The sequence below is a fragment of the Tinamus guttatus genome, unplaced genomic scaffold (genome assembly GCF_059628265.1).
Source record: "Tinamus guttatus ecotype Peru unplaced genomic scaffold, ASM5962826v1 Tinamus_guttatus_pri_ptg000048l, whole genome shotgun sequence".
Classification (NCBI taxonomy): domain Eukaryota; kingdom Metazoa; phylum Chordata; class Aves; order Tinamiformes; family Tinamidae; genus Tinamus; species Tinamus guttatus.
Genome location: NW_028288582.1, coordinates 6842097 through 6868237, shown reverse-complemented (window position 1 = coordinate 6868237; position 26141 = coordinate 6842097). Strand labels below are relative to the sequence as shown.

The 26141-nt window shown below is 42.6% G+C and overlaps 1 protein-coding gene across 1 annotated transcript; it reads left to right on the top strand.

Annotated features, from left to right (window-relative positions):
* Window positions 1–609: 609 nt before the first annotated feature.
* TRMT61A (tRNA methyltransferase 61A) lies at window positions 610–24299 on the top strand. The gene is made up of 4 exons (XM_010212928.2): window positions 610–714; window positions 6014–6363; window positions 15562–15828; window positions 23668–24299. The coding sequence occupies exons 2-4, from the start codon at window positions 6033–6035 to the stop codon at window positions 23994–23996; spliced, it is 927 nt and encodes a 308-aa protein (XP_010211230.1). The 5' UTR covers window positions 610–714; window positions 6014–6032; the 3' UTR covers window positions 23997–24299.
* The last annotated feature ends 1842 nt before the right edge of the window (window positions 24300–26141 follow it).

The following is a 26141-nucleotide window of genomic DNA, read 5'->3' as shown; positions in this document are numbered from 1 at the left end:
AAGGCTATTGATAGCGGCTGGAAATCTGGCTTAGCCAACAAGCACCTGGAATTAGTGGGTTCACTTCACAGTTAAATTTGGAGGATCTACCCCATAGGTCTCTGTGTGGCACCTTGAAAGCAGTGAGCTCATTTTGCATTTTAATTTGAGAGAAAGCACATTTATTGTGTAAAGCACAGCACGCCTCCTACTCTGTCATATGTCCTACATATATATATATATATACACTTATATATATATAACATACATAAGTTGCATTGAAGAGTGGCTGTTTTCCTGCTGAAGCCAGAAGTAAAAAGGCTGCATTTTGATCTATTTAAAATTAACCTTGAATTTATGAAAATAATGCTGTTAGCTTCCACTGGTGTATTTATAGGAATGAAAAGGATTTGCTCCAAAGTAGAGAACATGAGATTTCTATAGTTTTCAATGAGAAAGTAAATAAATCAATTAAAAAGAATGACTATCTTGATCTTACTTTTATAACACTTCTTTCTCATATGTGTATCTGTCACACCAAAATCCATGTTTATCTTCCTGTCCAGTTAGGTAGTACCATAATCCATGCAAATTCAGACCTAAATCAACGAGTTGTTTTGTTCAACAGGAGTTGCAGGTGCCTAGAGACATCCCTAGGAAAGACATCCCTAGGAATTATTTCCCTACCACAATTCTTTCAGCACCACAATCAGTGCCCTCATTCAGAAGACAAGGGTAAGCCGTTTACAGAGCAGTTTAGGGTAAAGAAAAAACACAGGAAATCATTACAAAGTAAAAACACAGACTGTTTCACATAAAAATGCACTGTGTTTGGCTGCTGTCCAAATTTCCAAATTATACCAGGTCTCATATAGAGAGATGCTGAATATACAGATCTCTAAAAGTCAAGGGCTTGGCATCTGTGCAAGTCTGGTCTGTTATCTCCCGGATCAAAGAACAAATCCTCTCAGTGTCTCCTCTGCCTTTTTAACCTCACAAAACCCCAACCTTTTAGCAGTCATGTATTCACATAATGCTCCTACTTCGATATAGCACAGATTGCAAATAATATCTTTGCTGCACAAGTATGAAGTGAATCTAAGTGTAAAATCAGACCCATTTGTCATTCTTTATTATGGCAGTTATTTTTAATTTAGAAGAATATAAATACTAAGAATGCACCCTCATATTACAAGCAGAGTTCTGTGGTGTGTTTCTTTGCAAGCAGCACGCTTGGCTTACCAGAGAAGATACTAAATGCTCCCTGCATCTTATTCCAAAAGCTATCACCAAACACAGGAAAACATCCTTATTACGACTGTTCTGTAGATTCACAGAATCAAGCTCACCTCCAGAATCCAATTCCCAGGGATCCATTTCTATTTATTTGAGATGCTCTTTTCCTGCCAGTCTTCCGGAGCAAGGAATACCAGTCACTATAGTTACTCCAAGCTGGTAGTGCTCTCAATGTGCCATTCATGGTGGCACTTGTGATGAACACACGCACCTCTCACAAGCCTTACAAGGCTGCTCTCTGAAAAAGAAAGGCGCATGAAAGAAGGGTCATGGTGTGAATATATCCAAAATATATCCAATTTACATGGTGAATAAACACCACACCTTCTATCTCCTTTTTCTCACCATTATTTGACAAATTTCTAATATGCAGTGTAGCAGAAACGGCTATTACGTGACTGGGTTTTATTGAGACTGCATTTTAAAGATGTGCTGAAAGCTGCATGTAAATTGGATCCTACCTCTGTGACAGTGTCCCAGCTTCCCCAGTGACTTAATTACAGGTGCTGTGCATTGTGTCAACAGACTCTGATCAATCGTTTTATCTGGCTCATCTGCTGGGAAAATACTTTGTTCGGGTAAGCCTGTATTGCCTGTTAGACTATGATCAAGGCACCAAAATGCACCTTGTGCTCTAGCATTGCAGTTCTGCAGTGAAGGTGGAAAAGTGGGGAGACTGCTCCAGAGATCTCTCTACTGAGCTTAAATAATGAAGAATTAAGGGACGTTGATCATACGGCGTGCAACTAGCTTCCTAACAGGCTTAATTATAAATGTTGTGCACTGTACAGCTGCAAGAGGAGATGGGTGTTAGCTGGTGAATGCATCTTCTGAAATTACTCAGGTGAACGTACAGTGAACCTGAAGGACTCGGGGATAAATCCAGAAGAATCCAGAAGAAATCCCAAATTAGAAAACGGCAAGAGAAAATGGTTCACTATATATAACTGAATTGTTTCTAACTGCCTAACTGCTAAAAAAAAAGGTTATGAACTGCCACTAAGCAGCCATTGAAAATGAAATGCAATACTTACACATCGATAGATGACAGCATTTGGTTATAGCTGCATCTGATGCTCAGTTTCTTAAATGGAGCTCTTTTTTTTTGCCTTTTTTTTTTTCTTTTTCCCATTTAAATTACACGTTTAAGTATAGCTGCCTAATCGTTATCCTTGGTGTATATTTTCACACTGGTTGGGCAGTCTGCTGAAAATCAGCGTTGAGCTGAGCACCCATGGTAATTAAGAGTCTCAATCTTGCATGCAGTCAGGACCTCACAGGTAGGGCACCAGCATACAAGCGATGACAAGTGCAACCAACACCACCAAAAAAAGGCACAGAAGGAAAAAAAAAAAACACCACAGGTGGAAACGTAAAGGCAGAGTGGAACCACGATTGCCAGGCAGAAAAACAGCCGAGTGGGAGTTTGCCGTTTAAGAAACCTCTGAAACGGCATACGTTATGTTTAGATTAGAGAGATGAAGGAGAGTTTCATAACCGAGGAGCTCGGGCTGCGCGAGGGCACAGGGACATGCAGTGCCGCAGCCGCTTGCTGCTCACGTGGGCCCGGCTCCCCACGGAGCGGCCGCGCAAATCACAGACCACGAAGGCACTTGTTGGTAACTTTGCCATTACTGGGGTTTTGGCACTTAAAAAAAAAACTTTTTTCTTTCTTCCCCTCGTCCTCGTGCTGTGCATCATAAATCGCTAGTGGGTTTGGCAGCCACGTGGGGACGTCGATGTGGCAGAGCAGGGCGCACTAGCTGCAGCCGTGGCCCGCGCCTCGTGCTGGCTGCAGCTCTGCGCTCCTCCTGCCGCCCCGGGCCCCCTCACGGCCACGAGGCGCGGGTGGGAGCCCCGCTGCACAGCCGGGTCTGCGGTGACGGTGCTGCCCTCAGGTCCCACGGTCTCCCGTGGCTGGGCGTTTGGGTCGCCTAAGGCCGCGCGCGGAACTTTCTGGAAGGCGGCAAGCGGCGACGCCGCTGCCCGCGGTGCTGCGGGGCCGGCGCGGGGCTCGCGCAGCCCCGGCGGGCGCGGGGGCGGAGGCGGCGGCGGGCGCGTCAGCAGCCTGCGACCGGGGCGGCGCGTGCGGAGCCGGGCGGCCCGGCTCGCGGGCGGCCCCGCAAGGTAACGGCTGCGCGCGGCGGCGGGGGGCGCGCGGCGCCGGCGGGGGGGCCGGCCCGAGGCCCCCGGGAGAGGCGCGCGGGAGGCGGCGAGGCCCGGGCCGGGCCGGGCCTGCCGCGGGTTAAGACCCCGCTTCTCGCTTCCTCTGTGCTGCTAACTTCCCTCGTGGTGCGGGCAGCACTAAACCGGTAGCTCTGGCGGCGGCCGGCGGTTCCGGGGTTGCGTCATGGGCTCTCGGGGGAGGAAGGGGGCTGGGACGCTGCCCTGCTGCCGAACCAGAACCCGAGCTGGTACCGGGAGCTGCGTGGTAGCCGCACAGCGGGTCTCAGCGAGCCTCTGTGTCGCAGGGCCCTGCCAGGGACCCTGCAGCTCATGCGGGTGAAGAAAGAGGTGGTTGTGCATCGCCTGCTCCCGGGAAGGGAGCCCTGTGGCACTGTAGAACCGAACCCCGTGGGAAGAAGCACCCTGCGAGTTTGGTATCAAAGTCATGTTCTCCCTGGGGACATCTGCGCTGTATTCATTCATTCATTTCTTTATTAAAACAACAGAGAATTATTTTAGTGGTTTAATTTTTAAGGTTGCAAAGGATCACCAGGGTCGCTGGGCCTAGGCCTCTGCTGTCACAGGAAACATAAAAGTCTCATAGGAAGTTCCCAGCCCCTTGCCCCAAGCCTCAGTGTTATCTCCCCTTTTGCTACCCCCTGGCAAAGGCAGGACTGTGCCAAGACGTTTGTGTGATGCCGGAGAGCCAAGAAGATGAAGAAAGCAACAGTGTATTAGGCCCCGTGGTAATAGAGAATTTGCTGAATGAAAATGTTTAGGGATTGTATCTTACCTCTTGCCATAGGGGAAGCAAAAAAAACCCACCCGGACAGTAATGATTCCTGGAGGAGGGACTCCTCACAGAGCCCAAATTTACCCTCAAGTGTAAGAATATAACATGTCAGGTGAGTACCCAAGAGCTATGGGTCTCACGCTTTTAGCTATGATAAAAGTGATGGCTCAAAAAAAGGCAAAGAGATTAGGAGCCAGTTTCTGTGATCAAAGGGAGAGTAATTCTTTCTTTGTCCCTGCAGACGTGGGAATGTTCCTTTTGCCTGTTGGCATAACAGCAGTCGGAATACAGTAACAGAAGGGGATGACAGTTGAGCTGTTTTTTAGTATTGTAAATAACTCAGAACTGCATGTTTCATTGATGGTATCTACAGTGTGAACTAGAGGTGTGATTTATGAAAGATCAAGAACACCAGTATAATCAGATGGTGCAAGCCCTGGCATGGGATTAGCCATAGCTGGACTATTTAGCATACAAAGTTCAGTGTGTTTACACCTCTGAATTAATAATATGTCCTTACAGTTTCACCCTAAAGCCAGACGGGCCTATTTGCTTTTGCCATGTGATTACCTGTGATCACATGTTATAAGCTTTGGAGATTTTGTCTGTGACTGTGTTTGTTTCTTGGTGTCAATGATTTCAGCAGAAAAATTATAAATAAATCTTGCTGCTTAGAGACAAATCGAACTGCAATTAGTTTCAGTCAAGAAAAAATAGAAATTTAGAACTTAAAGATTTTAGTGAAAACAAGTACAACAGGGCAGTTACACATGCAGTATAACCACATTGGAATCAAACCATTATCCTGAAGCAAAAAAACAGTGCTGCTTTTAGTTCTCTAGGTAGTAGTACCTAGAATTCGAACTTCCCAAGGCTTTCTGTCAGAGACTACAAACTTTGGGGTCACTGTTACCTTGTTAGACAATTCCTTCTGTAAATTGATGAAGCTAAAGCTTAGTTTGGTAGCTGCCATATCTGAAAAGCAGTGCCAGACTGTATTACAACCTGCTTTCTAATTTCCAGGTTTTCTGCTCAAAGACAGCAAAAATTAATTGTAATTCTCTAAACAGCTCCAGGCTTAAACAATGTAACTGTGTTTGCATTAGCTTGCAAACAGTTGTCTCCATCCAGTTGCAGCACAGACCACTTCCCAGACCATTACCTTGCACCCCCAGTGGCAAATTGAAGGCTCAAGTACTATTTGTTCCTTGCATTTAGTCAAATTTATAGGTAAATTAATGCAGATGCTGCCTGTATTTTATCTCTGAATCTTATTTGAAAAACTTTCAAGTCAACTTTTGCTAGTGGCCCTAATAACTGCTGATTAATATTCAGGCAAATAGCAGTTGTCTTGCATTGTAAATCACCAAGAGATAAGGCAGCAGAAGGAAATAAAAGGCACTGCTTAACGACATACTCTGAGAGCTTGTCAGCTGGAATTTAACAGACTGCTGAAATAGATATGTCCTTGCAAGCTTCCCAGTTGCATTGTGGAACAGGTTGAATTAATTATAGTGTATTTGCTAAATTTGCTTCAAAATATATAATACAACAAGATAAATATTTGCTTTATCCAAGTCAGTGGGATTTTTCCACTGATTTTAACTTTTTAACTGGATTGAGAGTTCAGTGCCATGTGGGGAGTTCCCTTGCTACCACCTTATTTATGTGGTTTTCCTTTTCTTTAATCTGGAAAAAGTAAAATACCTTATTTTTATCTCTACCTGCAGCTTCATCATAGCCTTATACAACTCTCTGATATGTTTTTTTCTCTTCCAGGTGAAAACCAGCAGCCACAATGAGTTTCATTGAATATGGAGATACGATAAGGGATGGTGATACAGCTATTGTGTTCCTGGGCCACGAATCCATGTTTCCCGTGAAAGTCCAGCATGGCTCTGTCACTCAGACTAAGTACGGGGTCATCAGGCACTCCACAGATCTCATAGGCAAGAAGTACGGCTCCAAAGTGACCTGCAGTAAAGGAGGATGGGTGTTTATTCTTCACCCAACGCCAGAACTGTGGACCATGAATCTTCCCCACAGGACACAAATTCTGTATTCCACGGACATCTCTATAATCACCATGATGTTAGAACTGAAGCCAGGCTCCATAGTATGTGAATCAGGTAATAATTAATGTGTTGAAATCCCTTTTTAAGAACTGATGTGAATATTTGAATGAATACCTGTCTCAACTTTCAATTTTGCAAAAAATCCTTTTTTTTTCTTTCCATTTTCCCATAACTTTCTCAGTCTACATATTGAGTATCTGTTTCATTTGCACGTGTTAGCAATTGTTGTGTCCTCACCAAGTAATGTTAATTCAGTATGCTCGCCTCATGTAGGGCTGTACCTCTGGTATGTGTTTGATTAATTTTGCTTCTTAATGTAAATATATAAATATTTTTTCCTTCTGTTTTCTAAAGCTGTGGTAAAAGACTTAGAAATATATTAGAAAATATGTTTTGGCTTTAAAATTTAAGCCTGAAATTTTCAATATGAGAGAAAGCCTTTGAGATAAATTAGTGAAAAAAAAAGAAACAAATGACAAGGGGTTGAACTAGTAATAAGTACAAAAAAGGGCAACGTTTATTCAGTATAATACCATGTAAATACATTTCATGTTTGTCTTCCAAAGCGTGATCCTCTTGTAGCATTCAGTGGCATTCAAAGCTCACTATAGAGGGATAACACAATGGGTGATGTGTTCCTCACAGTGTTGTGTCTTGTTTCTAAAATTGCTTTAATTTATTGCAGCTTCCATGATTGTGCTTAAGTTGCAAGGAAGGAGGAGTTAAATTCTGTATTAAATCTACATTCTGCTGGTTAGATACGGTTTATAAATTCCTTCCTTTCTGGGCATAACGATCCCTTTCCAGCACAACTCCAGTGCCATTCGTTCCTTTGCCTACTGTTATTAAGAAAGAGTTATTAAGACATTCAGAAATATTAAGAGACACTTATTAAGAAATAGATGGTAAAAGCAGCTTAAAACCCTTCCTGCTGCATACTGGCATTTGAGACAGGCAAAGTCATACACAGAAGCCTCTGGTACTGCTGTTGGACCTATGAGTTTATAGTCCATCGTGTAGGATCACCAGTCAGCTCTAGCATTGTCATGGGATGGAGATATGTTGTTCGTTGGATGGCTCTTTACCTGTTCCCTGCCTGCGTTGTTTAGACAGGATGGGAAAAATAAAAACGTTGTTCACAACGAAAAAACAACAAAATAAAAAAGTTGTTCAGGGTGAGCTGAATTGCTGCATGTCCTGCTTCACTCAGGACAGGTGAATGTTCGAGTACTGAGCTGCGTGTAAGATGTTCCCAGTCATATCAAGGGTACCCAGAGAGGATGAAAATGTTTAAAATCAAATTTATCTGAACATCTAAGAACTCTCAATGATATGAGCTGTCTTGATTTCCAGAAATCTTAAGCCAAAGGTCATAACTACAAACAACCTTTTCTGTTAACAGAAAACTCTTCAGAGCTTTATTTTAGTGATTATTTTCTTTGATTCAAAGTACTTCAATTTTCAAAAAAAATGAACAGCTTTACTACTGTAGCAGTGATTGTATTGCTGAGGCCATTTGCTGTCAGTAAAAAAAAAAAAAAAAAAAAAAAAAAAAAAAAAAAAGACCTTAAATCTATCTAGTCAATTTTGAGAGGAGAGATCTTACTGCAAATTGACTTGCAACTGACTGGAAATGGCAATTTCAATTTAAAATATTCAGGTATTGACAATGGGGGCCTCTGGTGCAATGTATGTAACCTTCTTCAGTGACGTCCTAGATTAGATGGTATTCAGCAATCTGAAATCATTAGTTCTAGATTAACCTTACACAGCCTAGAAGGAACCAGCCCAAATGTGATTAATAGAGGAAGAAGATAGGACATCTGGCATAGTAATGACATTTGAGCTCATTTCCTTTGGTGCTGCTTTTAAGTGCATCTTTAGCATTAAATAGCATGGAGCTCTATCTCTTTTTTTATTTGAAAATGGGCTGATCTGAACAAACTGCTGTGTGGCCTGGCAAAGCAGGAGCTATGAACACTTTCCTTCTCATCTTACTAATGAGCCCATGCCAAGAGTGTCCTGCATTTACCCAGTGCAAGCAGAACTGGGCATTATTCTGCAGTGCTGGACGAAGGACAGGTAGATAAAGTGGTAGGAAACATCCTCTAGGATGTTACATTGCTGTGGCTGTAGGAGTAGATGATCTTTTGTGTATAGTTGGAAAAACAGTTATGAAAGGTTTAATTTTACCTCACTGAATTAGTTAGACATGATTTGTCATAAATAATGCAAGCGTGATATACAATTTTTACTATTTTAATCGTTTTTAATAAATAGACAAAGCGCAGGCTTGACAGTAGTGTGTGTATAATTAAAATGATACTCTGAGGCTATAAGGAAATTCAGCATCTGCCTGATGTTTCCTGTTGAAGTGACATGAATACCATTCTCTTTTTGTCTCCTGCTGATTTCAAATTTGTAAAATATTATTGAGATTTATTAACTGTTTGCACTGTTGTTAGAGCTAAGATCTCTTGAAATATGGCTCCTTGATCTGAGGAATTTCTCAGTTCCTACCAGAAGTCTGATAGAGTCCTAACAGCTTGATCTTTCCAGAACTGAAGGATACTGCAAAAGATAGTTGCAAAATTCCTGCTGTAGGTGGTCTGGTAGTGTGAAACTTTCATCCTCATCATGGAACTCTCTCACTCCATTTGTACCTTTGGTATTCACTGCATGTGCACTCACTGTGTAGATAAAGAAAGGAGCTGAATCTTCTTTCATATCACTGCTCTAAAATTAATTTTGGTGTCATCTTACTAAATGAGTATTTTCAGGCTATGATTAGAGCTGTTCAGAGGATAACAAGTCCAACAAAGAAATTTTATGGTTTTCAAATTATCCTACATGGAAAGATTATAAAACCTCTCAGATATTTTTGCTAAACAAAAGAATAAGGAAACATTTTTTCCTCTAGTCCTCAGATATCTCTTCTTTTTTTTAACTCTTCTCTCTCCCTGATGAGACTTAAACCAGTGTCCATTCTGCTCTAGCCCTCAGAATTACTCAGTGAACGCAGTACAACACTACAAAACCTCATTTAATGTGATACATTTCAGAAATATTTTGGCTTTGACAGACCATTGTATTAAGACAAAATACAATGTAGTCAAAAGTATTCTAACCACTGTCCTGGTCATCTTCAGCTCTCAACAGTATCCAGACTCACTTGAGTAAATGCTGATTGGAATTTTTGTTTGCCCTCAGCTAAATCCCAAATTTAAAATTGCTAGCCCATCTCACTGCCATACAGCAATAGGAACTAGGTTTCTGAGGCTGAGACCCAGTATTAACACTTCCTTGTGGCTTATCTGCAAAGGGGTAATGAGCTGTTGGCCAGTCCTGCACTAGAGCTTTTCAGAAACAGTTATGAAAGTTTCAAACACAGGCTAGGTATAGATTTTACTGACAGTACACTCATAGAAAATTAATGAGCACTTAATGATTAATGGATACTTAATAAATGATTAACAGTTTATTGTGGAGTCCCAATAAGTCAGCTATGTGCTTACGACTCTCCTGAGGTGCTTAGAGACTCCTTGATAAATACTACTCATGTCTGTACGATCTCTGTGGGGCAAGTGTATGTAAACTCATTGAAGCTGTATCTGTAGTATAAAGTGTAGTCCAAAGCTTTTAAGTATCCGTTTGATTTTTGAGCATGAGTATGTGATTTTTATCCATGTGTACATGTTTTACAACATCTCCCTTATATGTCTTTTAGCTGCTCTATAGCTTAATGTGAGAGAAGAACTTGAAAACCTGATCCCTATATAGCATCTTTGGGAAGGTTAAAAAAGGCCTTGTATATAGAAATGCCAGCGAACAGAGAATTCTCTTGACATACCAAAAACTGAACCAAAACTGTGGCCACATGAGGCATCACTGTAGCATATTCAAGCTAACAGTTGAGCTGCTGCTGCTGACGATTGCAGTTCATACGCAAAAGCATTTGTTTCCAGATTTTCAGGATTCACTTTCAACTTCCCATTTCACTTGACCACCAAGTTCATTTGTCACACAAATCTGCTCTTAAAATATTAGGTCCAGTTTGCAGAAAATCGCTTGGTGGAGAACTCAGACTTTTGCATCTCTAATTCTTTTCAGTCTTCACATTCCCATTCCTCTTGCAGGCAGTGCTAGTGTTGAAAACCCTCCTCTACTCTTTCCCCATCTCCTGAATCTAGTCAATGAGCAGTGATCCTCTCTGGCCTCCAGCCTGTTTCCTAACTTGCCTGCTTCCACAGTTGGTCCATAACAGATGGACAGAAAAAAAGAGCTAGTCTTCGGTACAGGGAACTTCTTGATATGCAGATTCCTCTTTCAGTAGCCAGATCATCTAACTCTTTCCCTCCCTCCTTCCCACTGTTCCTGCTCATGCTCCCTTTCACCTCTTCCCCCATGATTTGTGCCTGCAACTGTCTTCACAGTGGAATTGTTGGGTTACTTTCTGTCAGATGCTGTGGATCTCTTCATGTATTCGCTAACAGTGATTAATGATTCTCTTGTTATGTAACTTGTCATATATGGTGAGCAGCCTTCCTCTGCACTGTGTTTCTTGACAGACATTAGCCGCAGGATTGTTAACCCTGTATAAGCCTAATTTTCTTCTGGTTTTGAGGCTCCATCCCCTCTTATGACTGACTAATGACCTGTCTTAATATTTGCTAGGTTTAAGCTTTGTAGGTGGGAAACAAATACAGCAGCATTCTGATTGTTTTGTTGTATTTACTGATTTCAGAATATCTTAAGTAGTGAAATTTTGCAGTAGATACTTTGGTTATAATGAAATGTTGTTAGACATTATATTGACCCAGTATTTAATGATATTCTGCATATTTTTCACTTTTCCTGCTTCCCAACGATATGAATCTTCATATGGATTTAAGATCTTTGTTAGCTTTATTCCAGATTGCAAACCTTCCATATTGTGCTACCTGGCAAATGCTTTTGCGCATGCACAATTGTAAACGTCTGTGCGTCTTGAATCACAGCTTGACTTCCCTTTTCAAAAAGAAGCAGCCGTGACTATGGATTTTGGAGCAGCAAGCTGAGCAACCAACTGCACTGAAAAAAAAAAAAAAAGTAGTTGAATGAAAAATCAGGTCTCCTGTGTGTATAGCACAGGTGGGAGTCCAGAAGGCAACCCGGATATCCTTTGCAATAAGAAAACCAGACTAAACAGAAAACATAGTGTAAAAATACTCTCATTCAGTTGTGTGTCAGTCAAGTGCCGTTTTTGACGCTGTGGTAATGCTTGTGTTTCTCTTGATAGTGTTCTGGTGTGTATCTATATAGTGTTGTAATATCCTGTGTAATTTTGAGGGGGTCAGATGTTGCCTACTGCCATTTGAAAGGGTGAGGAACAACCTTAAAATGCAGACATTGTCTCCGAGGTGCTTGGAGGCTTCTCTGTGTAACATCTGTCACTTGAGTAAGGAAGGAGTAGAAGAGCAAGTGTGTTTGAGGTCAGAGGAATGATCTGAGCATTTATCAGATCTGACTTCCTGGTCCACAAATCCGGAGGAGATGTCAGTGGGTGAATGTTTTTGGATTGAGACGGACCGCTTTCCGTGGCCTACTGATCCCCTGCACGATACCTCTGCACCAGGTCGTGAGCTTTGAGCATAGTGCAGGGGGGATGCTGTGGTCAGCACTGATTGCCTGCAGTGCAGTCGTCTGCTCTTTGACCAAGATATCAAACTCATAGAATAGTCAGCATATTTTAAGACGTTTTCACAGGTGTGGCTTGTGATTGTCAGGGTAGGATTCACAGATAGTATTTCTTTATCTAAGTGAGCTCCAAAGCAGTGGCCATGGTGGTGAGATTGCCTTTAGTACAGCCTGAAGTAGCCTAGTTTTAGTGCTCTCCTAGGTTCCATTCATGATTCACACACTCTAGTTAAATGGGCATTGTGCTCTGCTAGAGAGCAAACAGCTTCTAAGGCTGCGTTTCATGCAAGCTGCAAGAACTGCAAACATCCTGGTGTAAAAATTACAAACCGTAATTATTCCAGAAGTTATCTTACATTCTGCTTTCCAGACTGAATTAGAAACATGGGCATTTCACTGCACTATATGGGAATGTAAATCCCTTGAAGGGTGTTCAGTTCTAAACTGGCCTCTTTTGATACAAAATATTTGGGGCATTCAGGTTTTGTTTTTTTCTTGCATGTAAATCAGCTACATTACTTCAGTTTTGCTAATGTTCTGGTCCATGTCTTCAGCAGTGCTGCTTGGATTTTGCTGCTTCCCTGACTAATTTTATATCATACTAAAGATACCTATCGTTTCCCAAGGAAATTTGAACCTGAACAGAACTTATTTCAAACTGTTCCCTAAGACTCTATGGGTCACATTTGCTGAATTTTGCCTTTTTTTTTTTTTCCCCAATCATGATTTGGAAGTAAAGGCAGACAGAAATCAAAGAATTAAGGAGGTAATGGGAAAATTCAGATGTCGAATTTTGCAGATTTGCGTGGGAGGAGGTGAAAATGTTGTTTGTTAATAGACATTGATTTCCCTTTCTGCTGGAGAAGCCAGGGCAGTTGAAACCCTGACTTGTACAGATAGTGTTGATTGGGTTTTAGTGATTGTGACTGAACTGCCAGACCCTCAGAGAGGTTATTCTCGATGAGAACCTCAACTGCGCTAAGGTGTCAGGCACTTAAGAGATAGATGAGCATCCTCATCACCTCGCAGGACTGGATTCAGAATCTGATCGCTTCAGGAAGAGAAGAATCTGTAAAACGGTGGCTGATTCACAACAATCTTGTTCTTTTCTCCCTGTCTTTTTGAGGGTGTTGTCAGGGAGAAGGCAGACAGCGTCTTCAGAAATGCTCTCATTAGTGACGTTAGTGTGATAGGACTCGATACAGTAAGACGGGATACATACATATTCTCGTGTTCACAGGAGCTAGTCAACAAGAAATATCTCCTGGTAACCTCGTTTAACGTAAGCTCCGTGTGTAATATACGCCTGCAAGTGCTGACTTCCAACATCCTGTTTTTGCTTCTGGGTTTGGCTAGGACTGTTTGTGAACGAGCTTCTTAGGAAGGAGACAAACAATATCTCCCATCGTGTTTTTAAGAGCAGATTTCAAAAGAAAGTGATTAAAAATGTAGAAGAATATGAACAAGGAAACCAGATACATGCACAAGCTGCCTCTCTTTTCTGCTTATACCCCAGCTGTGCTGACAGCCCTTCTGTTCAGCCCTGCAGATTAGCAGGGAAAGATGAGGAAAATGTGCAGCATTGCCCATTTGGAAGGAAAATCATGAAATTCAGTATGTTTGCAAAAGCTCCCAGCTCTGCAACCCTGCCGTCTGCCATGAGACACAAAGACAGCATTTTGGTCATTTTAGCTTTTTGTGAGCAATAGTACCTTGCTTTTGTTATTTAAAAAAAAAAAAAAAAGATGAAATGCTGTTTCTTTTCTCTCCGTATATATCATTGAGTTTTTAACAACCATGTGGCTACTGTGATGCTTGCATGTGTATTGAGCAAGGAAAAATTTCCATGGACATTTGAAGCTTGCAGGTGCCATGACCAAGTAGCTTTTCATGTGTGCATATGCACTGTCTAGTGGCTTTTGTTTGCTCTGTCTCAATCATGACAAGGATGCATGGGTATTTACCTTAAATCAATGTTTGTGCCAGAGTTTCTCCCTTCCCTGGGACCTCACTGGGGCAACTGCTACAATCTGTGAGCCCTCCTTCTCTGTCTAATCTGCACCTTCAAAGCTGGGTGAAGGTGTAGGGTCCATTGGTGCTTTCAGTGAAGCTCTGTCTGCCCGTTTGGTCGGAGCCCTCTCAGACCCGAGCAGGGATGCAGTGCTGGCCCTGCAGGGCACTTGTTCGAACATGAGCAATTTACAGCCTGAACATCTTCCCTTCCAGAGTTGTCTGATTAAATGCAGTCTCACAAAGTGTTTCTCCCCTTGTGACTAAAGGGCAGGAACCTTGGCTTTGTCAGTAAACTCTATAAACGTGTACAGTTAATGGAAAGTATTACTGTGGGTAAGCAGTTATCCCAACCTGTCTCCCCTAATTTTTAGTTTGTGAGCGCTCTCTACCACTGCTGTAGTTCAGGTTGTCCTTTATAAGTTTTGTAAGATTTCTACTTTAGTTGAAAGAACTTGCTTCAGGCTGAAATTTAGCCTGAGTCATTGGAGATACAGATATAGCTATATGACTAGCTGTATAGATACATCTATATCTAGATATATAGCCAGATACAGACTTTCTTTCCATAGAAAGAATCTGTTCTGACTACAGAATTACAAATCAACAAATACAGACAATTTGAGGTTGCTGTGGCATTTTGAGTTTGGTGATTTATTCTGTTAAATACCATTTCAGTGAGGAATTTGTAATGTGAACTTACATATGGGTGTTTCCTTCAGTGAAAATGTTGGTTGTTAGTCATTCATCTATTTAATACTCTAATGGATCATTAAAAACAAGTTTCAAAATTACCAAGCTAAAACAAAAACATCATGTGTCTTAATAGTTAGACCTTGATTGTAGATGATAACTACTTATTTGCGGCTTCAGGTAGGTGATGGGTCTCATGAGACTCGCATAAGATTGGGTAGGGATATATTTAAGTGACCTGCTGAATCAGGTCATGTGGGTCAGTGTGAGTGCAGAGGAGCCCAAAGGGCTCAGTTTTGAGTGGTCTCAGTGGAAGCTGCAGATTTTAAGAGGCCTGGGCAAAAGAGATTCCGTGTTGGGGAAACCATTTTTTTTTGAATGGGGGCCAGTAGACTTTTCAAACAGGACACCTGCCAATCCCTCTTCCTTCTTTTAATGAAGTACAAGTTTTCAAAATACACCATAATTTGTCATCATCTCTCTTTACCCTAGAAGAGTCTGGAACATTGGGATTAAGTTTCAGGCTATTTTTCCTGATTTTTTTTTTTCTTGTTGTGCTTGGTTTCTCATACTCTCTTTAAAAAGAGAGCCCTTTTCAAAGCTATGGCTTACATTTGTCACTATCTTCTGCTCCAAGGCAGTATGAGAGGTCCAAAGTTTGCTAGAATTTTAGTTAGGGCTTTGGGATCCAGAAGACAATTTACTAGGTCATTTAGTCCATCCCTCCTTGGGAGGGACGGAAGACCTTTCTCCCTCAGTTTAACCAGTGGTCTCGGTTCGTGCTGGTTTTGCCCATGGGTTCCAAGCCAGAGGGCCTGTGGAGCAGACCGATGTGCTCGTGAAGCTGCTCCACCAGCTGTGTTTCCTCCCCAGGTACGGGCAGCGGCTCCCTGTCCCATGCCCTCATCAGGACGGTGGCCCCCACGGGGCACCTCTACACGGTGGAGTTCCACCAACAGAGAGCTGAGAAGGCCCGGGAGGAGTTCCGCGAGCACGGCGTGGAGCACCTCGTCACCGTCACCAACCAGGACGTCTGCAAAAACGGCTTTGGAGTCTCCAACGTAGCCGACGCTGTGTTCCTAGATATCCCGTCTCCATGGGAAGCCATAGGACACGCAAAGGCAGCGTTAAAAGTTGAAGGTAACTGCACTTATCTCTGTTTCTGGTTAGGAAATGCTGTGTCTGTTCACACGTCTCTGCCTTTGAGCCATGCGCTGCATCTGCTCCCTTTCCGTTCTGTGATCATTGCTCTCAAATGTCAGTCTAGTGTTTTCCAAGAATGAAAACCCTTCGAAATAGGTCATCAGTTTACAGTGCAGGATCTGAAAGGAGAACATCTTTTTCCTACAGGCCTGTTCTAGCTGTTACAACTAGCACGGGCACTACATGAGAACCTTTGAACCTCTGTCAAGTGCGTTTTGCTAAATCGAAGAGTGTGTAGGAAGCTGCAGCAACAATAACTGCTGAAAGCATTTTTTTTTTTTTTTTGGCACTCCAGTAGAAAAGTGTTTGTAAAGAAGGTGTTTGGGCACACTTCCCATTAATCACTGCATATTTGGCGCTCTTTACCAGAGCACCCTATCAGTAATGTCAAAGAAAATGTAATTATGCTGAAATATTCTTGCCAATTCCTATCTTAAATCTCTGCTGCTGGAGCCGATGAGAAGTTTGCCATTGATTTCAGTGGGAATGGAACCTATTGGCTGTTCCAGCTTCTGCCAGTTATTCCTGGGTGGTGACAGCAAGTAGGAACTCCTGCTGAGGTGCTGGATGATTTTTTTCAGTTAATTCTAAGTCTTTTCCCTAAGAAAAATAAGCTTCAGTGAATAAATCGTTCTTTTATCCTGACATAAGCTTTCCCCTTTTGAATATTCTACCAAGGTAACAGTACAGGTGTGAATCAAAACTAACTTGTGCAAGATTGGTTTCAACTACAAAAATGACTTTTCTAATCAAGAAAATACAAAATGCGACACAGTCTCCATGCTAGATAGGTTACTAGTTAGGCAAAATATTTGAATTCGAGTTATGTGTTGAGGCCCAGTTCTTTTTTTTTTTGTTAAGGTACATAAACATAGACCTCGCTCAGAGTGAATTGCTGAGTCTTATTGAAATTAGAGGATTTTAATTTGTTCTTAAAGGTCACTGAATGTTAAATACCTTGCCAGGTCAGAACCCAGATGTTGGGCTCCCTTAGCACCCTAGGTCCAGCAACAGTGTAACACTTGCTTCCTTTATAAAGTAAGCAAATAGAGACTTGTGTATGCTGTACCTGCAGGGGTTACAGCTGAGTTTGTAATAGCTTTCCAGTGTGCCCTGGGGAAAAAATAATTTTCACAGCACTGCACGATGCCCTTCCCATGCTCAAATTATCTAATCTAGTGAGCACAACACTCAGCTGACTTCCCAGCTTAGGAGGAGGCACTGCATTGCGCAGCCCAATTTGAATTATTTAAGTGGTGCATGTTTAGAATACCAAGCAGAACTGCTTGAGCAGTTCCAAGATTTGAGTCCTTGTTTCAATCCAGCTTTTGAAATCCAAGGAAAGAGATTATGGTCCCAAACTGGCTGTGCTCTGTGTATTCTACAAGGCTGCATCAGCCTAGCTATTATTACTATGCATAAAGTAATAATAATTAAAAAAAAAACCCACAGTATTTATAAAGTTGCATCATGTGCTTTATGTTCCAGTGAAAAGGTGAAGTTGCTGATCCTTGCTCTAGTTTTAGCTCCAAACAGCCAGTGGTGTCTGAGAGCTGACATTAGTCTAAGACTCATCTTTTGGGTTTTGTAGTATCTGATTGAGCCAAGGGTCATTTTTTAAGTTTGTAAATAAACAAAAACTGTTTTTCTTTTTTGTATAAAGTATAATTGATTGCATTAATAATAGGTATAAACATATACACATTTCTATTTTACTCCAAAGCTTGTGGAGAGCTTGTGGGATGCTTTTTGTTTTTTACTGCTGTAAATTCTAAAACATGATAGAAGGGTATCTGTAACTCCCCCACTTTCCCTACCTCCAGCAGATTATTTTATAGTGCTTTGTTGTTTATTTTGCTTTGTTTTCAAATAGTAAGAGCTCTTTTGTAGTGAGAACAATCTGTGTACATAACTGCTGTTTTCACCACCATTCCCAGGGTTAGTACCCTGATAAAGCATCACTGGAGAAAACGAGTCGTTTCTGTCTTTTCTTCCATCTCACATCAGAACAGGTCACATTTGAACTTTTGACATTGTAGGGTTTATTATTATCATACATAATGCAAGTATTGCAACTCTGCTGCCAGAGAGTGGCCATTCATTTCTTGAAGTCTTGAGGTACTTAAATTGAAGCCAGGGCTAAGCAAATTCAATACAGGAACATCATCTAGCCTCCTCTTTAAAACCACAATATTCATTACTGAGTCTTCAGCTGAGACAGTAAGGAGAGAATTCTTAACTTTAACAAATCCTTATCAAGCCAGTGTTTTCTCTCCTACTCAGGCTCAAGACCCTGGCTATTTGCAACTCTCTGTTTAAGTAGGCCATGTCAGCAATCCTCCTTGCAGGGTACATTTGTCACTTGTGTTGTGCCTTGTGCCCTGCTGTGAACATGCAGCTTTCAGCAGCTTGGCCTCCCGTTCAAGGCACTGCCATATGTAAAGAGCAAAGAGGGTAAAGTGGCCCGGTGACGTTGTAGCTACAAGGTTTGTGTTTAGTGATGAGGTGCTCTCAGCTGCATCCTTCTGAGCTGATTGCACCAGTCAGCTTTAGCAGAAATGCTGCTCGTAATGCTCCTGGGGACTGCTGCACTGCAGTGCTTGCTTTCATTTCCAGACCCAGGCTGTTTTCCTACTGCAGCAGCTGCTGATTAATGCTCTTCTGCCCTGATGGCTGCTGTTCTCAATATCTGACCTTGGTGTTTCTGCAAAGTTCTTACTAACCCCTTCAGGCTAAAAGGGAAAAAAATGAAGCTGTCACTGATATTCTGTGAAGTAACAAAAAAATCCACAACATCCTACAGTTCTTAAATGCCCTGAAACTTTTGACTCACAGCCATCGCACAGCTGAATACTGTAGTGCTTTTATTATAATTCTGCACCCACCTACTCTCCTCTCATAAATATTGCCTGTTTTTTTTCAGGGCCATGGAATATGAGGCAGAAACCCATTTATGCAATATTTTTCATACAGATTTTAAGTTTTCTTGTAGGGAGTTAGAAAAATACATCTGTATGTTGGGTTGTATTGGTCTCTTACAGTATGAATCAGTCCTTGGTATATTTAAATGAACAGTCTGGAACAGCAAAATTGTTGTTGCCAGACCTCTTTTGTTTTCCTTTACTTCTCTTAAAGATAGTACTGTTGTATTTGAATTCACCACTCCATACTGAATATCATAAAGCCCTACATTTTGAGTCAGTCGTGGTGTGATCTGTAATACCTGAATAAAATAACATGGTGCTGCCATGTCTCCCCCAGAGCTCTATAAGGAAAGGTGCCTCTGAATGGCTCCTTTGGAGAACTTCTGTAACTCCTGCCATCACAAAAGCCCTTCAGCAGTACTGTGCTCTCAGTCATAGTAGTGAGTTTTAGTTTCCAAAGGGGATAAAGGGATGAAGCAAGAGGTGCTTCTAAAATATAAGCACCCATCTTTACAAGTGAGGTGGTTGCTTTGACTCCAAGAAGAACAAGCTCCAGGAGAGGGTAAATATTGACAAACTAACTTTAAGTTGACTTTAAGTTAACTTCTGCACCACACTGCAGGCTGGGGAGCCCTGGCCAAAGCTGCTGGCCTCTGCACAGCTTGAAGGAGGCAGCTTCAAATGGAAAGAACCTTAAAGAAGGTTGTTGGGCTTTTTCTGTCTTTCCCTCAATTTGGAGACAACTGTTTTTATTAATGTCTGTTACGTGCCTTTTTCCACCGGTGGGAATGAAGTCTTCCTGAGGATGTACCTGCAAGCACAGAAGCTAAGGCAGCCTCTGCAGGAAAACACACTAAACTGCTGTTAATGAGTTCGCGAGTGACTTGGGGAATGTTTTTTTTCTGAATCAAGAGACATCCTTTAATTCCCTCCAACAACCAAATTCTCTAATTTCACTTGTCAGGGAAGCTACATCAAGTCACCCACAAGCGCACTCACTTAAAGGACATTCTGTCCCCTTTTTCAAAGGCAATATTTTTAGTGTCCTGCTAGCACAGAGTAAATGCCATGGTGATGCCTCACCCCTACACAACATTAATGCCTGCTTGTTTATTTTCCTTGGAATCTCTTAGTTTTCCAGTTACGACTGTGCACTGAAACCCTAAAACACAGAGCTAGGTCCTTTTACTAGGAATAAGAATGCTGCTGTATCCTTCAGAGCACAGAATTGGCCCCCAGTTCGTGGGACTTAGCAGTGCTGCAATTCATATATGTTCATTTTGCATCCTCTGAATAACATTGAGATAGTGAAACAGCCCGTCAGAGCACTTGCAGCACATCCAGTTCTGGGCAGATGTAAAGCTTCATTTATTTCCTGCTTCCCTTTAAATCATTCCCTCTAATCATTCCAGTTTGAAGTGTACTTTAAATTTCGTATGATCTTGACCCTGCTGCCGGTTACAGTGACTACCAGCACTACGTGAGCTCGTTCCCAGCCACAAATTGAGGAGATTTAACCTCTCCATTAGATGTTTCAGACAAACTCACTCCCTGTAAAATTGAAGGTGGGAAAAAAATTAAGTCTTTCATAGAGACTCATTATTCTCTCCTCAACTGTAGCACTTGTCAGATGCATTATACATGAATAAACACATTTTTCGACAGCTCTTCAGATCAAAAAGCTCACACAGCTTCCCGATGTGAACAGGATTAATCTCAGATAATTACTATATCAATTTATGATGACACACATCTCATTAAACAAATTTAGGAGCAGTAGCTTTCCTCAGAGGAGAGCTCTCAAGTACACAAGCTGCATCTGTGCTAAAAAGCTTCGGTTTGGTGGGGTTTACTGCTCCCTGGGCCAGTCCCAGGCTCCTCGGTGACCCTCTGTGCATCTGGAGCCGGCGGGAGGGAGCAGCCGGCTCTTCCCCCTTCACTTTGGCATCCTTGGCATGGGGGGACAGAGCGATGCATGTGCAAGTCCCTTAAGCCCTAAATGCCTCTGGGTGTCTAAAGGACAACAGGGCTCTCAGAGTCTCTGAGAACTGTGAATACTGAAATCTAGATGTGTATCTGGGTGGTGGTTGTGGCAGAACGGGTGTTGCTGAGCTCATAATCCAGCCTCTCTGTGCACGGAGCACAGGAGCGTGTCCTTCTGAGTGCTGGATTTCTGTTTTCCAAAGTCCTTTTTTCTTGATACTCCCAACACACCATGGCCGTTGAAGCTTCCTGTGTTTTTTTTAAGACGGCCTCTTGCAGTCTGAAACTGCAGTTTCATTTTTGCTTTGTTTTCCCCACCCGCTTTATCTGCTCTCAGAGTTTGTAGCCTTCCAACCTCTGCTTAATCAAAAAAGTCCAGCCTGCAGGTCAGATCCAGCCCTTCCCGTGTAGGAATAAGCAGAGGAGAGCCCTCTCCCACTTGTTAGATCCCTGAAGAGAGATGCTTGCTGGTTTTGCTTCCAGCCTTATTTGTAGATGTGGTAGGGGCAAGGGGAGAGAAGTAAATAATAACCAGCACAGCAGGTATTGCATTTGGAAATGACAGAACTACTAAAACGCACTCACGTTATATGGAATAGCAGCTGTTAAACTGTTTTCCCTCTGAACACCTGAGAAATTCCCAACAGTCAGTGAGGTAAATCTTGCTCTGCCCTTCCCCTCTGGATATTGGCTATCGAAACAAGACCTTTCTTCCCTGCCAGGTGGCTCCAAAGGCGGTTTTCTGTAGCACAGCATCTTCAGGCAGCCCACTCTGCAGGAGGGCAGTCTGATAAATGACACCCAAGCCTGGCATGGACGCGCTGAGCCCGGCTCATCCGTCCTGGAGCAAAGCGGGCGCCGCTCGGGCCGTAACCGAAGGCTCCACAAGAACCGTAGGCGGGTCTTGTATTGCCACGGCTGTGTGCAGCCCTCGTGCTTTTGGACTGTAAATCCAAAAATGCACGTGAGTTTGACAGCTGAAAGATGTCTTGGAGTTCCTGCAGACAGAGTAAATCAGGAGAATCAACTTACTGCAAACGTAAATGCATTTGCCTTTTTTATTTCTACACAAAACACAGTAAAAGCCTGAATGAAGTAGTAGGAAATCTCTGATCTCTCTGCAAATTCTTGCTTTGTAGACAAAGAGTTATTGTGAGCTGACATTTAGCTAAGTTAGACGTTTGTTCAGTTCCTTGCACAGTAGGAATATAACATCTTTATTGCATGTGCATCATAGTAGCTATCTAATTATGTAACAGCCTACAGAGACAGAGCACAGTTTCCTGAGCCGCCTTCTCTTGCCTGCGCTGTCACGAGAGACGTGGGTACTGTTTTGGCCAGAAAGGCCTAGCTGTCTGATTCAGATCCAGTTTGGTACCCCTGGCCGTGCTGATGAACATAGAAATCTAATTTCATGCAGGCCAGCAGAACAAGTTTGCTGTTAAATTGGCATCTGCAGAGTCAGTTAATAGTGACACATATCAACATTATTTGCAGGTGATTATTAGATTTGTCTTTTAATTGTGACTCTGGGGAATTACTTGTCCAGGGTGCTTTGTTCTGAAGATACATGATAAGAACCCCTGGCTGCAGAGACGTTATTCCAGGACTAAAATTAAATCCTACTTAGCGCGTGGTGGATTAGTGGCCATGGAAAGCATCCTTCCCCAATCAGTGCCCTGCACATCCCTCGCGCGCAGCAACCGCAGCGCTACAGTGACGCGCTCAGACCTGGCTCTTGCTTTTTTTAGAGAGATGACTTTAGAAAAAAGGGGGTAGTTTGAGATAAAGCAGACTTCGTGTAGTCCCAGTATGGCCTCTATTTTTAGCAGGATGCTTTGCTCTCTGTTGCACGGGTTCTTTAACTACTTAGACAACTGGTATTGAAAGGCTGGGCTGGATAAGCCTGGGAAGGAATGCAAATCAGGTCAGCAAACATTTTCCTCCACTTTTAATAATTAAAACAGTAGCTAAAGCTATGTGGTGCAGCTCTCCCTCCTCCAGCGTGAAAGCTTTTCAGGAAGGGCAGTTGCTGTTCGGGACAGCGTGTCCTGGGTGAGAGCACATGCCCTGGCTTTATGGCAGTGTCCTTATAATTCTTTGATCTGATTTGGCTGTGGCTTTTCAGAGTAAATCTGAATCATTCTATTCTCAGCTGCTAAGGTGACATTGTAGCAAGTAGAAAGTTGCAAGGGGGATTATTAATACTCTGTGTTGAAGAGCAAAAATCGGAGCAGTGCTCACATGTGGAGACGAGTGTTTATTTATCATTTCAAAGCCCTGCACTAGCGTGCAGCGGTTTTGAAGCAGAGCTGCCCGGTGTGATATTCAGCAAGCCTTAATGCAGAGGAGATACGCCAGTCAGCTCGACTAAAAGGGTAAAGTCCCAGCAGCTCTCCATCTATGGCCTGGGGAGGCTGCGTTGCTGCGTGCACACACATACCATCGTGCCCACATACACACAGCCGCTTTTGTCAGGGCGCCTGTGCGCTGAGGTTGGGAGCGGCGTGCGCAGGGCGACCCTGCCTCTGTGTAGGTGCCACGGGCAGCGCGGAGCCTCAGTCCAGAGTAGCAGATCGGTCCAAAGCGATCCGCTCTAATAGTGTCAGCATCAACAAATGTAGTGGGCAGCTTTGGATTTGGAAGACAATGAATTTGCCATTGCCGTTTTTAAAGGGTCAGAAGCGTCCTGTAAAGTAACCTGTATTTTGTTCTGTGCTTATGCTTTAAACCTGCACAGGTGCCTCTTGGAGACTTTATCTGGAAATTCTTCACTGTTCAAGGGGAAGTCTGTGTGCAGGAATAAAGATAAAAAGAAATTTCTTCCCTTTTTTCCCCCTTATTTGCTACTACCTGTCTTGTTTTGCAGGCGGCCGCATCTGCTCTTTCTCCCCTTGCATCGAACAAGTCCAAAGAACCTGCCTGGCGATGGAAGAACATGGTTTTACAGAGATTAACACTTTGGAAATTCTGCTGCGAGTGTACAATGTAAGGACAATTAGCTTGCAAATCCCTGACCTTGGAAAAGCGTCTGGGGATAATTCGAGCATTGGCTTTGACAGCAGCAACCCAACAAATGAAGGTAGCCCGTGCACTAATCCGCAGCAAGGAACTGTGCAGTTCAAAAGTGGTGTTCCGCTCAGGGAGATGGTTGGTCACACTGGGTACCTGACCTTTGCCTCCAAAAGCCTCTTTTAGTACAGGAAGCTCGGAGTATTTAGTGTGTTTGTGTGTGTTTTCTGTTTTTGTGGCTCTTTCCTGCAGGGCATCCATTTTTTTTTTTTTTGTCAGGGAATTCCATATATAGTCAGATCTGGATGGAATATGCTTTGTTTAAATAGTGCACGAGCATTCAGCAGAGCAGCATCGAGGGAATGTTGACATTCTGGAATGGGGCTCTGCTTGCCAGAGAGAAGATAAATTAATAGCAAATGGCCATTTGCTGGAATGTGCAGAATAAAGATCCCTCCCGATAAGAAAGCAAAACAAACAGCATACTAATTGCAAATAAGATTTTTCTCCTTTTTTAATTACTTCCCCAGTTTTGTGTTTCTGTTTTTCCAGTAACTTAACAACACCTTTTTTGTTGTTGTTGTTTTTTTTTTTTCACTTCTGCAGAATCTGTGTTGCTCTTAGCAATGTGAAAGTGCCTACTTGCTTCATTTTAGATATGAAACTTGTGAGGTCATGCGGTTGCCAGCGTGAGTGATCTCAGAGTTAGTGTTTCCTTGGAATAATGTTTGCCTGCACAGGGGATTATTGGCAGTGTGCAGGAACACAACCTCTCACTCCGTTCCAGGCCAACATCTGCAAATCGTTTAGATTACACAGAGGTCAAACAAAAGTGCTAATTATTGGATTGGGTTTACAGTAGTGTATTGTGATTGGCAATCTACAGTAGGTATTTGGACTTGAATTCATACTCTCCTCCTCAAATAGATCATCCGCTTTCATTATCGATGGATCCCCTGTGAAATTCACTGAGTGTCTGATCAGTGTTATCTGATGCCTCCTTGGTAGCAGCACATTGGAGTTTCACATCGGTGGGTTTTTAGGTATGTTACAGTGAATAATCTTCCTGCAGCTCAGCGGAAGCAAAAAGATTGCTTTTGGCAGGACTTCTCTCTCCAATTTGCAGCAATAATACAATGTTAGTGAAATCATCGGCCAACTTTGATAATCAAGTTTTTAAAACATTTACTGTTTGGTCTTCCATATAAAGCTGGTGAGTGCGGTGGATATCTGAATACTGATTCAAATTTGTATTTACAAAATAAAAAAAATTCTACAAACTTATCAAATTCCTTCTTTCTCAATGAATATTTTTGCTCTAGTCACTAGTACTGTCTTGAAGAATTTAGCTGGGTCTGGTATTTGGTGCTAAACCTGAATACAGCGATCGCACTTTGAGAATGACCATCCATAAGTGCCGCTGCATCGTTTGCACCTGATATTCCTCCCCCACTCTTGACGAAAATAAACAAAGCTCTGCTTTTAGCATGTTATAGCAGAATGCTAATCCATAACGGTTTAACGAAAGCCTGAGCGAGCACGACAGCAAAGATAAACTGTTGAGCAGATTAAAGGCAGAAAGCAATTCTGTTGAAGTGAAGCAGTTATGTAAGGGGGTCCACAGTTGTAGCTTTTCTCCAGAAATTATGTGGAAGTTCTGTCTCTGCTACCGTTCGTGGCCTCCGGAAGGGCAGGTGTTAAACTGTTAACGCTGTTTACATCGTTTGGTCGCTGTGTTTTATTTAACGACTTGTTTGCACGTGTATGTGTATGCACATGCTTGCGTGTGCTTCACCAGCACCACTGAAGTGATGCTAGGACAGCAGTATAAACCAGAAAAGGGATGGGAAAAAGCAGCGTTAATGCTGCAAGGCTGTCCTTACTTCAAGGTAATTCTGAGTCTCTGACAAGTGGGAAGACCTGTGATCTGTACGGTCTGGGGATCTTGGGATTCCCGAGCTTCCCGAAGGATCATTCCAGCCTTAGATTTGATTTTTTCCCCCTGACAGACTGTATTTTGAAATAATGTAACATTTAAACAGAGCTAAAAAGGAAGAAAGTCACGTTTCTGTCCTACAAATAGACTTGGCATGGAAATAACTGATGTGTCTTCATGGAGTCAGAAAGAAGGCTCGCGCTTCTGTGCCTACAAAGGCCAGTTCAGACCCTTGAACTAAGCCATTGGCTTTGCACGGTCCCTGGCGAGGAGGGGCCGGCGTTGCGTAACGAGGGAAGGGTTTAATCTCTCCCCTTGCAGTATTGAAAGGCCCGTGTGTTCCTGTGTGTCCCTGTGTGTTCCTGTGTGTTCCTGATGCCAGCGGCAGCCGTGGT